The sequence below is a fragment of the Falco rusticolus genome, chromosome 3 (assembly GCF_015220075.1).
Source record: "Falco rusticolus isolate bFalRus1 chromosome 3, bFalRus1.pri, whole genome shotgun sequence".
Taxonomy (NCBI): domain Eukaryota; kingdom Metazoa; phylum Chordata; class Aves; order Falconiformes; family Falconidae; genus Falco; species Falco rusticolus.
Window position 1 is genome coordinate 117,729,834 of NC_051189.1, and position 13,254 is coordinate 117,743,087.

General features: G+C 39.1%; 1 protein-coding gene across 6 annotated transcripts in view; it reads left to right on the forward strand.

The window, feature by feature from the left end:
* Positions 1–13,254, forward strand: part of AGO3 (argonaute RISC catalytic component 3) — a 43,344-nt gene that overhangs the window by 14,771 nt on the left and 15,319 nt on the right. For all 6 annotated transcript variants that reach the window (XM_037381889.1, XM_037381885.1, XM_037381886.1 and 3 more), the window contains exons 5-17: positions 904–1,040; positions 3,644–3,778; positions 6,001–6,088; positions 6,243–6,390; positions 6,689–6,808; positions 8,061–8,183; positions 8,384–8,517; positions 8,973–9,157; positions 9,444–9,603; positions 10,793–10,883; positions 11,694–11,888; positions 12,237–12,371; positions 13,003–13,104. In XM_037381889.1, coding sequence (XP_037237786.1) covers positions 904–1,040; positions 3,644–3,778; positions 6,001–6,088; positions 6,243–6,390; positions 6,689–6,808; positions 8,061–8,183; positions 8,384–8,517; positions 8,973–9,157; positions 9,444–9,603; positions 10,793–10,883; positions 11,694–11,888; positions 12,237–12,371; positions 13,003–13,104 — 1,753 coding nt within the window. The remainder of the gene's footprint in view (positions 1–903; positions 1,041–3,643; positions 3,779–6,000; positions 6,089–6,242; positions 6,391–6,688; positions 6,809–8,060; positions 8,184–8,383; positions 8,518–8,972; positions 9,158–9,443; positions 9,604–10,792; positions 10,884–11,693; positions 11,889–12,236; positions 12,372–13,002; positions 13,105–13,254) is intronic.

The window sequence follows — 13,254 nt, forward strand, 5'->3', positions numbered from 1 at the left end:
TAGGCCTTAATTGAAATATTGAGAGATTGTAGTATGCTGTAGCACTGCTTTCATGTTTTCGGCTCAAGTTGAGCCAAGTCTCATGCACTTGGCAGCAGTGACAGTCTAAAAGCACGGGCCTTTTTCACTCATTGATGGGTACTAGATAACTGTCCTAATAAAGTCTATTGTTTATCTCAGAACCCTGAAACAGAAGAAACCAAATTATTTTTTCTTTATTTGGTCAATGAAAGTTGCTTTTAAAGTTTGAGTGCTGGCTTTAGACAGCAGAATGGTTTTGCCCTACAGTTTTTCATTGGGTGTAATGGACTTAAAACCACAAGCTTTATTTTTTTTATGGAAGCCCGTGTTCCTCAGCTACCCTGGATCCTAAGGAAGCATGAAAGATGTTAACTACTGTACTAATGCCTGTCCATTACAAATGTGAGGAGGTGTGGATGTTCATGAGCAGTTGTTTTCTGCCTGAGAAATGTGAATTTCTCTAGTTCTTTGTTTCCACCATAGTTATTACTTCTCTCAGTGTACGTTGTGTTCAAACGTTCCCTAGGAAAACATGCAAAATGATATTTGAAGGTCAGTCCAGTATATACAATGCTGTTGTACCAAATCTGCTGTGATGGAGATTATACTTGCTTGATGTGGAAGATAAGAAAGGGTTCTTGATTTGTTGTAGAAACTGAAAGTGGTTGCTAAAATGTGAAATTTGTGTAAATGTTTTGTCTAAATTTGAAAACACTGCAATGGGGACAGAGGCATTCAGAGTGTACTGTTTAAACTTGGTTCTAGGCACAGATTCCAGGTGCACAACATTCCAAAAAATAGTAACGCTCTGTTATTGTCTTTATTATAGAATTTTTTGTGTGGAAAGCAATAGCATAAATGTGTGGTCATCTTTTCCACTAGGTATACCCCTGTGGGCCGCTCCTTTTTCTCAGCTCCAGAAGGATATGATCACCCCTTGGGTGGGGGTAGGGAGGTCTGGTTTGGATTCCATCAGTCTGTTCGGCCTGCCATGTGGAAGATGATGCTCAATATCGATGGTAAGTTGGGATTCAGGGTTAACAATAAAGATAATACCAAACATTCCTCTAAGAATAAAAGTGACCTTGCCATTCGGTCATTTTGTTTGTTTGTGGTACCATGTTTCTGTGTGGTGATAACTTTTGGTGTCATCTGTGCAGAGGGATTTAGTAACCAGAAGCAGTCTTCTGCACTGATTTTATTATTTACAATATGAATTAAGAAGAGTCAAAGTAGCTTGAGGGTATTTTGCTGGCATTTATATCAGAATAAGACTACTTTCTTTTGGGTTTTTGTGTTTGTGTTAACTTTGTGTTGCATGCAAGGGGTTTTCAGCTGAAAAATACTTGCGTCTCATTTCTCAGTTTGAAGATTTAGTAGTTGTCTCTTGTAATATCCTTATGAAAAACAACATTAACTGTGAAGTCAACCTACTGCAAAAGTTGTGATGATAATAGGAGAGTGTGATTGTAATAACGAAGTGTATGTATGCATACATTGGCTTCCTGTTCAGCCAGTTCAGACCAGACCTATATGGCAAAGGCTACCTAGAAGTCCTAGGTTTTTCTGGATTTGTCATCATGTCAGTGTTTGGGCAGAAATTTACCTGCCATATTGAAAAAAAAAAATCCTATATAGGAAGGAAAAGCCTAGCATAGCTTGTTACATCCGTAGTGATAGAGGCAAATTGCTTAAGGTGTGTCTCCATGCAGCTGTCCACAGCGGATGTTATTCAGTACTTCCAAGAAAACTCTGTAAAAATATGTCACAAACACTTTTGTGAATAGGGCTAATTGAGATGGGCTTTCTTATGCAAAATCAGATCTGCTTTGTACCACTATTTATTAAGTCCCAGATGAATGCAACTGAGATCAGCTGGTGCATGTGTTGGACTCCCTGGTTCTATAAGCACTCTGTTTTAGTTGTTAAACCCCTATTGAAAAATTGTCAGTGTTTGAGATGCAGGTGCTGCCTGAAGTTTTCTCTTAGTTCACATTCTGTTCTCACTGTTTGAAATGCTTTATAAAGCCAAGGTGGTAAATAGTCTTGTCTTTTTTTGCACTAGGTTAAGCACTCTTAAGTGAGGTTGTGATTAGCATCTGTCTTGGAAATAATAAAATGTTGCAGATGATACTAAGCTTTCATGCTGAAAATTTGCAAGTCCATGTGTTCTTGTCTACCTAAATAGTGGATGACACTTATATGACTTGAGACGAGTTTGTTCTTGTAAAATTGCCTTTCAGACAGCAGTTATGGTGTAGCTGTTGTTTGAAAATGTAAATATCTTACCTGTCTGAGAGAGAACCAGTACTAGTATCTATGTGCTAGGTGCTGAGATAATACTCTTGTGCTACCTGAACTGTAGTTAATTTACATCAGTTTATGACGTACTGCACCATTGCTTTCTATGAAACAAGTTTTTCTAATCGGCATTAGAAAGCGTGCTAGTAACTCTGGCAGTAGAAATTTTTCAGTCCTTCCTGTGAATGTGAATCTTACTTTGTAAGCTGTGGTTTATGGAGCAATCGCTTTGTCATGGTTTGAGGCTGTGAAGATTATGTTCCAATCCTATTGCTTGATTTTTTGGTTAGTTGTTGAACTTGTACCACGTTCTCTGCAAAAATCTGTGGTTTTCTGTCGCTTGTGTTGCTGTGGGAGATGAACTGCATGCTGCCAGTCACTGGGGGTGTCAGCTATTTGTGTTCATTCAGTAATCGACATCCGGAGGTGTTGGCCGGACTGCGTCATATGAAGTTGGCAGCTTGCTGAAGTGACACATGTCTGAAGAATGTTTCGTTGTATTAGCACAGAGATATGGTGGTTTTGGTACACAAGATCTGGAAAACTAATAAAATGCTCATCAATTATTACTTTTCTATTGCCATTTAAAGTTTTAAATGTATGGAGTAGTTTGCTTGTGTCTGAGCTATATCTACGGCACTTCACCTTTGTTACTAAAAGACATTGTTTCGGTTGCAACTTCATCAAGCAGATTGTTTATGGTCATCCTTCTGTGGAGTGAGCCAACTGTCCTGGTTAATAAGAGTATATTGTCACTTAATGTAATTGTGTCATTAGTATGCTGGGAGGGTACGAGATTTTGGTAGATCAAGGGTTGTACTTGCCACTACACCAACAGAATTTGCGTAGAGTCAAAATAGCGCTCATGTTTCTACCAAATATTATTTCAGTAATTGAGCAGATCACATGACTGATAAAACCATATTGCATATTGAATAATCCTAGGTTTTCATGTTAAAACGTCTTCAGTAGAGATTGATTAATACTGTCTCTGTAGCTCCATACAGAGTCTAAAGAGGATGTCTCCCTGGAACATTACAGCTCTCTAGAAATAAACATTATCTGGGGAAACCCCCTTTCAAAACACCGAAATGCAAAGTAGTTGCAGGGTGACTGTGCTGAGGGCTGATGTGTCACTGGGCCCTACGCTGGCTTTTGTATACTTAGTTATTGCAAGGCTTGCTAATCTATTTTTTTAAAAAGTGTGCTGCACAGTATTTGCTTGAGGGTTACATGGAATTTTAAAATACATTCATTTATATACTGCTCCACAACATTTTTTACTTGGGTTTTTTTACACTTAATGTTTTGCTCTTTTTAGTTTCTGCCACTGCCTTCTACAAAGCACAACCTGTAATTCAGTTTATGTGTGAAGTTCTTGACATTCATAATATTGATGAACAACCAAGACCTCTGACTGATTCTCATCGGGTAAAATTCACCAAAGAGATAAAGGGTGAGTAGAAATGTATCTGTTCTGTCCCAGGTAACGCAACCAAGCTAATTCTAAGGGACTGGTTTTTAACTGGAGTCCTCCTGGTTAGCATGCATCAGCAGGGCCCTGGAATTGCCAAGAGAATTTCAGTATGCCCTATTTGTAGTTCTAGTCCTGAATGAAACAATGCAGCTCTACAGAAATGAAAGATAAAAAACGAAGTGTGTTCCCAGTGGCTTAAAGAGGGAAAGAGAAAGTATGTTGTTTATGGCCTGGACAGAGGTAAGATGCCTTGCTGGATGACTAACCTTTTGTAAGCAAGGGTCACTGAGGCCATCGTGGTGTCATGCTGTAGGTCTCCCGCTGTTTTAACACTGAGGCAAAGTGAAAATTGATTTCAAAGCTAACATCATTGATTCTTTGAAAGTATGCTGTTGCAGTGACTTGTAATAACTGAGTGCCTTATGGAAAAACAAATACCACTTGCTAACTTGCAGCTGAAGGCCAAATTCCATTCCAAAGGAATTGCATAAGCTGCTGGTTTGAGTAGTTTCACTCCATATATGCTACATTGCTTGTGTTTTCCCATATTCTTTCTTTCCAGTCTTAATTTGCAGAGAGAGAAGCCTTGAAAGAGCTCAGCTTTGCTCTTAAATGCTTGCATTAATTGATGCAAGATTAGACTTTCTTGAAATACAGGATAGCAAAAATAAATTTGAACTGTAGTCGTGGACAGATGTGTTCATAGAATAGTCATTAGGGGAAAAAAGCTTAAAGGAGTTATTTTGTAGTAGTCCTAACATGCCGCCTTTTCACATCTACCTATCAGTCTTCATTCTGGAAGACAGGTAACTGGAGAGTGGAAAGCTGTCTCTGCTTGATCTTGGATGCCTCAGACACTTTGTTACCATAGTCAGAAGATACCGAAAGGTTACCTTGGCTGTCGGTATTTGGGTTTACTACTGTAGTACCTGCGAACTCCAGCCAAGATATGATCACGTATAGTGAAACAAACCCTGCACTGAAGAATTGGCAGTCTGTGAGCAGCTCTGTGGGAGGGTAGTGCCTTCTGTAGTGTCGTTGCAGATTAATGACAAAGCGGTGAATGGGTTCCAGATATTTCTGTATTCACAACCCTTTTCTGCCTGGCCACAGTGATTCATAGTTATTTCTTTGTGTTTTCTCTTAATGGTCTATCGGGGCACTGGTAGTTTATTTTTTGATTATACCATCCTCTAAGTAATACTGATGTTAAGGTTGCAATTAGTGTTGTTGGGAATCAATGAAGTACAGTTGACACTTCTTTGGGATGTCTGTCCCTAGTAAACTAAAGACAGTATCTGCTGTCTGGTGCTTAGGGACCTGATCGGGTGTGGGGGATTCAGTCTGTGGTCCACCATCCACAGGATTCAACAGGACAAGTCATCCAACTCCTTTCTCAAAAGCCTTTGCTAGTAGGCTGTGGGTTGAATCTTTTTGGGTACCAAGGCTCTGTTTTCGACTGCCTTCTCTTCTGTGGGGCTGGGGAAAGACAGAACAGCATGTCGATGCTACGCAGCACTTGTGTGATAAGCTCAGTACTTCCAGCAGATGTTGAGTTTGCTCTGTACATACAGTACCGCCAGTGCCTGCGCAGTTAAGAGCCACTGAAAGCCTCTTGAAGCTCCCATTGTTGCTATCGTTGTTGTGGATAGAGAGTCAGGTCTGGTGAGCCTCTGGTGTACAGGCTGGGTGCTTTTAGACAAGATCTTCAGCTGCTCAAAATCTAATGTTAAACTGGGTCAGGGAAATTAAAATTACAGGCTGAATGCGGGCACAAAGCTGGGGGTGGGAAATGAACAATGAGGTAGAGATCTGGGTTTACCTTTTTAATTATATTGGAACTGCTGGTTTTCAGAGGTATACAGCATTGAGAATGAGAAAAAAAGAATATGGTGAAAACAGCCATCTGTGTCTGAGGTTAGTCACGTGCCTGTTAAATGAAACTGCTACAAGAAATTAAGATCACATTGAACATTAAATATTACACATTATGGTTTGGTCTTGAGGGTAATAACCTGATTAGTCAGAAATCAAGTTATAATGAAAGAAAATCTTCAGAGAATAATTTCTTACGTGGTGCTGTTTGACACTGACGATCAAAGCTGTTGGATTCGAACATGTTCTGTTATAGGAAACCTTGTGTCTCCTGTGCAGATCTTTGTGTAGTTATGACATTGTGGGGTTTTGGTACTTTTATGCAGGTCTAAAGGTAGAAGTCACTCACTGTGGAACGATGAGAAGGAAATACCGTGTTTGTAATGTAACAAGAAGACCTGCAAGTCATCAAACGTAAGATGCTTTTTGTCAGAGCATAAACTGTGTGATAACTTAACGCTGAATGTGTAACAGGACCTAATATTTTATTAATTTGGGGGGGGGGGGGGGTGTTGATAGTTGTCAATGAAGATTTCTGTACATATTAATAAAATGTATGTCTTTTCAGCTTTCCTTTGCAGTTAGAAAATGGCCAGACTGTGGAGAGAACAGTAGCACAGTATTTCAGAGAGAAATACAACCTCCAGCTGAAATACCCTCATCTTCCTTGCCTACAAGTGGGACAAGAACAGAAACACACCTACCTGCCTTTAGAAGTAAGGAACTTAATCTGATAAATCAGCTCGCTATCGGTAGGCTGTATCATTTCGCAAAAGGTTATGCAGTGGACTTTGCAGTACAGCCACGTTTACATATTTACATGTTCATTCTCCTTTTATCTCATTAAAGGCTATCTAGTGCTTTAAAGTTTAGAGCTCTGAGAAAGAATATCTGGTTACTTAAACACACCGGGGGTGTTTTTTATAGTGATAGCGTAGTATTGTGTGTGCACGGTATGTTGGGATGTTTCTAATTACTCCTATGGTGTATTGACGCTTCTGATTTTCCTTTAAGGTATGTAATATTGTAGCTGGCCAGCGGTGTATCAAGAAGCTAACGGACAATCAGACATCAACTATGATAAAGGCCACAGCGAGATCTGCTCCAGATAGGCAGGAGGAAATAAGCAGATTGGTTAGTTCTTTAATTTCACTTTGGTGTGATACTGCTCACTAAATAACACTGGACTAGATTACATTAACACACAAACTTTTTGTGACCAATCTAATCTTTTAATTCTTTCTTTCTAGCCCTTTAACTTGATAGATTTTAATTCAAAAAAATACTTTTTTTTAACAGTATTTATTTAAAATAACTTGCAACAATAGCGTGAGTCCAGCAGTATGGGCTTTTGTGTGTTACAATCTTTACAATTAATTCCAAGCAGGTATCAGAACTACTCTGGACTAATAGTTCACTGTTTTACTGTAGTGGACCCTCAGGGTTTTAAAAAAAAATATTTGAGAAATGGACTTGGATTTTAATACCCAAACTCATGAAAGTAAGATTTTGTTCTAGGTACTTTTCTGATTCCTATTGATGTTTGAAAGCCATACTTCTTTTTTATTGTTGTTATTATTATAGGACATATTTGTAGTGGTACTGAATACTTTGAAAATCATGAGCTAGACTGAAGACTTGGGTCTTGAAAATTTCCCATTGTTTTTTGTTAATAGTTTGAAGATGGTAGCGTTGCTATTTTCAGTGCCTGTTAAAATGAAGTAGAAACTGGAGCAACTTGCATCGAGAATCATACAAGGAATCTATAACAGGGTAGAAGAAGGAGTCTAGGTGCCCTGAACCTCCGTCTTCTACTTGAGATGTTTTGACTGCTTGCTTTAGTACACACAAAATATTTTCGTCTGATAATTCCAGTATCTTCTTGGCACTGAATCCAGACACTCTAAACATCAGTGTTTTTTTCTGACTTGAAGTATTTTTAGTTGAATACTCTTACACAGATAACTCTTATTGAAACAGTCTGGGTTTTGAGCCGACAAGTTAGCCAAAATTTTGTGATTAAAATAAGGCTGTTCTGGAAAATCCAGAAGACATGAATGTGCAGTAATAAAATGAACTAATTTGTTTAATCTTGGGTTTGCTTGTCTCTGAAGGACAATACTCACAGGATAGATCAAAAAGCAAATGTTATTGAATGAGCATACTACAAATAAGCACTTGAGTAAGGGAACAAAAAATATCTAACATATCATGTGGTATTAATTGTTTTCACTGGGGATAGGTTGATAGTGTTGAGCAGTTAAATCTGAACTTTTTTCAATGACAAGGGGAATTGTAGAACACTTCTGCAACATTCCTGTTAGTCTTCTGTTATATGAATTATAACAAAATACTTCTGTAACATGGAAAAAACCTATTCTTCTAGGTGAGAAGTGCAAATTATGATGCAGATCCATTTGTTCAAGAGTTCCAGTTCAAAGTCCGGGATGAGATGGCCCATGTGACGGGGCGTGTGCTTCCAGCTCCCATGTTGCAGTATGGAGGACGGGTCAGGTTTTTGCATTGTCTTTTGTTTCTGTTTTGAAGAGTGATTTTCCATGCACATTGACTATTTTAGTCAGTTCAGTTGCATTGTGCAATGCAGGGATCATGGAGTTTGAATGGTAAATTTCTTTTTGTTATCTTGAAACTGAAAATAGCATAGACTTTTTTCAATCACTTGAACATCTGTTGCTTTTGTTTCTGCAGAATCGAACAGTGGCAACCCCAAGCCATGGAGTATGGGACATGCGAGGGAAGCAGTTTCACACTGGTGTTGAGATCAAAATGTGGGCTATAGCTTGCTTTGCAACACAGAGACAATGCAGAGAAGAAATATTGAAGTAAGGCATGTTGTGGTTCAGGCTTCAGACTGTTCTCTTAATGAAGCCATCTTAGTGAAAACATGAAAGTAGGGCTTCTAAATGAGTGTGTTACCTGGTTTTAATCATCTTAAGATGTTAGGGAGAGAATCCAAGCTGGTTTGCTTCCTTGCTGGAAGCTACAGTCAAGACACTGTGTCTGGGTACACTGGGTTTTGATCCTGTGACATTGCTGCTTTGTGAATAGTTCCTTCTAGCATCTTGAATGAACTACTAAAGGTGTCTAAATGTGAGATTTTTTCCCCCTGCTTGTTCTGTCATGTTCCAAAGCTGTACAGCCTCCGTATAATGAACATTTTTAAAGTGCTGCTTTGAAAAGCTGTTTGGAATAGTTTGAGTAACACAGTTCTTCTATTCTGTTTTGGTGGTTGTGTGCTGTTGCTGCTGTGAAAATTCAAAAAACTTCTCATCTTTAGGGGTTTCACAGACCAGCTGCGCAAGATCTCCAAGGACGCGGGGATGCCGATCCAAGGCCAGCCCTGCTTCTGTAAATACGCCCAGGGTGCAGACAGTGTGGAGCCCATGTTTCGACACCTCAAGAACACCTATTCGGGGCTTCAGCTCATCATTGTCATCCTGCCAGGGAAAACACCGGTGTATGGTAAGGGAATACCTCTGTCTTTACCCATGTGGTCAAGTATCGTTCTGAGAAATTTGCCACCCAACATATGTTACAAAATTCTTTAGGCCTATCCTTTAGGCATTAGAAACGAATGTTTTGTGTCTGAAGCTAAAATGAATTGTAAGTAGGGCTGAGCATGGAGATAATTTGGAAGTTATTTTGCAGGGTATGTACATACTTAGATTATCGTGACTTAAGCTAAGATCAAAATACAGCAAAATAATTTCAAATGGATTGAAGTTGTATCCTAATATTTGCTTCTTAGCGGAGGTGAAGCGTGTGGGAGATACGCTGTTGGGAATGGCCACACAGTGCGTTCAAGTCAAGAATGTCATTAAAACATCTCCGCAGACCCTATCAAATCTGTGCCTGAAGATTAATGTTAAACTAGGAGGAATCAACAACATCCTTGTACCTCATCAACGGTAAGATGCTTTGTGGAGACTGATTTGGGTTTTAACAGATGCGGTTACATTTCCTACGTAGCATCCAAAATTTAAACGTGGCAAATTTTTAATTTGAAATATTCTTCTGGTAATAGTACATGATATTTGAGGTAGAATTAAATTTCTTCTAGCATGGACTCAGAGTGATTGTTGGCTTATGAGTCTTAAGCCAAGATTCTTTTCAAATGTTTGTTCAGTATTAAACATTTGAAGAGAAACTGCAGATCTAGAGGTGTTGAAATATGAATGTAATCAGCAGTTTTTGCAGGTTTAAGAGCATACAACACATCACAGAATGTAACTGTTGGGCATACCAATGTGCTGTTGTGAATAAGTGTAAAAGAATACTAGAGGCATCTTCTCTTGCTATAACAGGCTGAGTAATTCAGCTCATGCTTGTTCCTTGCGTGACTCTTCTCTGTGTTCTTATTTGAATGTGTGCTCCAACTGCTTTGGTGCCTTCAGTGGGAAGGTTTGAGAAGTCCAGCCCACGTGTGCTCCCTTCTTTCTGACATGGGTCATTGTAGAGAAGCACAAGTCTTTTGGTCCTGAAGACTAGAAATTAGCATTGACTCTGACCTTTACTAAAGTGTATCTATTTTTGAGTGGAAATATGTATAATGCAAGGTAGAAGCCAGAAAAACTTTTGGAGTATAAGTCTTAAGAATTCTTTCCTGAGAGCTTGGAACCAAAGTTTAAATGCGAAACAGTACTGTGTGGAAGAACATTTTCAAGGCATTGGGTGACCATCCTGCTGCTTAAATTGTGTAAGCCAGAATGTGTGCGCTGCTGCACCCAGTCATTTGTTGCATGGCTGATGCAGTACCAAAGTCATGCTTAGCTGACCTCTGAGCGTTACTGTAATCATCCTGTAGAATAATGGTTTACGTAAGAAGTTGTCTGTACCATTCAGGTGTATCTCTGTGGCTTTTCTCCACTAGAATCACACCACAGTTAAATGGCAGTGTATTTTGGAACGACTGCTGGGGTGGTTTCAAAATTCACATCTTGTGCACAAAGATTTCATTGTTTAGGCTTGGCTGAGTACCTGATAAGAAGGCATCTCTGTGCAGCTTAGCTGAAATTGAAACAAAACCTCATATTGAGCGATAACCTTGCGCCAACTGTTCATCTACAAGTGTGACTTAGCACTTTTTTCTTTTTGAAGACCTTCTGTGTTCCAGCAGCCAGTGATCTTTTTGGGAGCTGATGTCACTCACCCTCCTGCTGGAGATGGAAAGAAGCCTTCCATCGCTGCTGTAAGTTTTATGAAATTAGGATTGGTTTTTTATCTTTGGTAAACGTTAGAATAATAATGCAACTCATGGACTATGTCTGTGTCAAATATGTTTCAGGGCTTGTCCCAGTTCTTTGTACACATGTCCGGTATTATTAATGATATATTTAAAAGAACTGATCTAATCTGAAGTAGCAGGCAGTGGGTTTTTCTTAGCTTCTGAATGTTTAAATCAAAGTAAAATGGCAGTCCTGGTAAATAACATTTCTGAAAAAAAAAATTGTAAAGGAAATAACGCAGCTTTGTTGAGTTAGTTAATAACATATTTGTATTTTTAAAGGCCTGGTTTGGCAGGAGTGTTTTTGATACTACTTGCCTCTTGTGTTGGTACAGTCTGGGAGATCAAGGTTGGATGCTTGATCAATCCCTTCCTATGTTGTCCCCTTAGTATTTTACTTAGCATTGATTGTAGTTACAGAAACTGTCCTTGTTTAAAGTAACTATATGCAAACTGAAGTGAAAGTGAGAAAGCTTCAAAGAAAAGTCTGTGTCTGGACTATAAGAATATGCATTAGCGTGCTGTCAACAGAGGGGAAGACTCCAATTCTGCAGATGCATTTCGGCGTGCTTGGAGGGCAAGTTCTGTACCCTTTTCAAAAGGTGTTAAACCTGTACCTACTAGAAGTTCCAGTTAAAAATGTTACTGTGATTGTTGGTTTAACATAAGCATCTTTTATTTGAAAATGGCTCCTCTTGCCTTTTTTGCTATTTTAATTTTTTTTTTATTATTATTTGTTCTTGAAGCCTTTACTCATGTACTCTTCCGCTGAAGGTTGTAGGTAGTATGGATGCTCATCCAAGCCGATACTGTGCCACAGTGAGAGTTCAGCGACCCCGGCAGGAGATCATCCAAGATCTAGCCTCCATGGTGAGAGAACTTCTCATCCAGTTCTACAAGTCAACACGGTTCAAGCCCACACGTATCATCTTCTACAGGGACGGGGTCTCTGAAGGACAGTTTCGACAGGTTGGTTCACATGTGGGTTTTTTGAAGGACTGTGTAATTCCAGTTCTCATATGGGAGTAGCTGTACTGTTGGAGTTGCTTACATTTTACACCAAGATGCCACAAAATCATTGAGACATAAGGACAGAATTTCTTAAGCATGTTGGTTGGGTAAGAAAAGCTGTAACTTGTTTCCTGTCTGGGAAGGACAAGTCTTAGAATTGGGAAATAATATCTTTCTAAGTACTTCCGAAGACGACTAGTTGTGTAGCAAAGTTGCACTTGATTTTAACTACAAACCATTTATTATGTGTCATGTGTAGGATACAGTGGAAGGAAAACCTAAACTATTCTGTTCTTGTGCTTGTAGGTTTTGTATTATGAACTGCTAGCTATTAGAGAAGCCTGCATCAGTTTGGAGAAGGATTACCAGCCTGGAATAACCTATATTGTGGTGCAGAAGCGACATCATACACGTTTGTTCTGTGCTGACAGAACAGAAAGGGTAATTGTTGCCCTCTCTCATGGAAGCCTTGTGTGAAAAGCTTGATGTCAAGCACTTGCGCTCCTGGAGAAAGTACTAGCATGGGCTTCTCTGTCATTAAGGGAAGATGTTGAATTGATAAGCGCAAAATGTGGCCCCAAATTGGAAATCATTGACCTTAAGTATGTTTAGAAACAAAAATGGTCCCCATCAGGCTTTGTCCTGTTGCACATTGGTTCTAGTCTTTGTCAGTGAACTATAGCAAATATCCATGTAACTAACTAGGACCAAGTCTACAACAGTTGTAATGGAAGAAAACACAAAATTATGGAAGCTTTAACTTGTCTTTTCTGAGTCGATCCAAACTCAAGCTGAAAATTCTAAATACCAATGTATGTGCAGCTCTTCTGTCTTTCTGAGATTCAAAGTTCTTACAAGTGCTGTAGGTGCGCTGTGCCGTGTTGAGATGGTAGAGGGATACAGTATCCTTGTCAAAGATCCTAGGCTGCTGTATTGACACATTCCAAGCAGGACTGAAGCAGTTCATTCGGTGAAACCTTGCATGTGTTGAATTAGAATCTTGTATTTTTAATTACAGTTGAAATGTATAGACAGTTGTTAGCTGCACTTCTTAACAAAACCTTTTTTCTAGGTTGGACGAAGTGGCAATATTCCAGCTGGAACAACTGTAGATACAGACATTACACACCCATATGAGTTTGATTTTTACCTCTGTAGCCATGCTGGAATACAGGTACGATTTCTTTTTTGTAGGCAAGTGTGAATTTAGAGCACGGTTTTTCTCTCTGTTTTGTAACACTTGTGTTCCAATTACTTTATATGGAAATGTCATTTTGTCTGAGATCCCATGTTATTGTGGGACCAATAGTATTTTTGCTTAAGA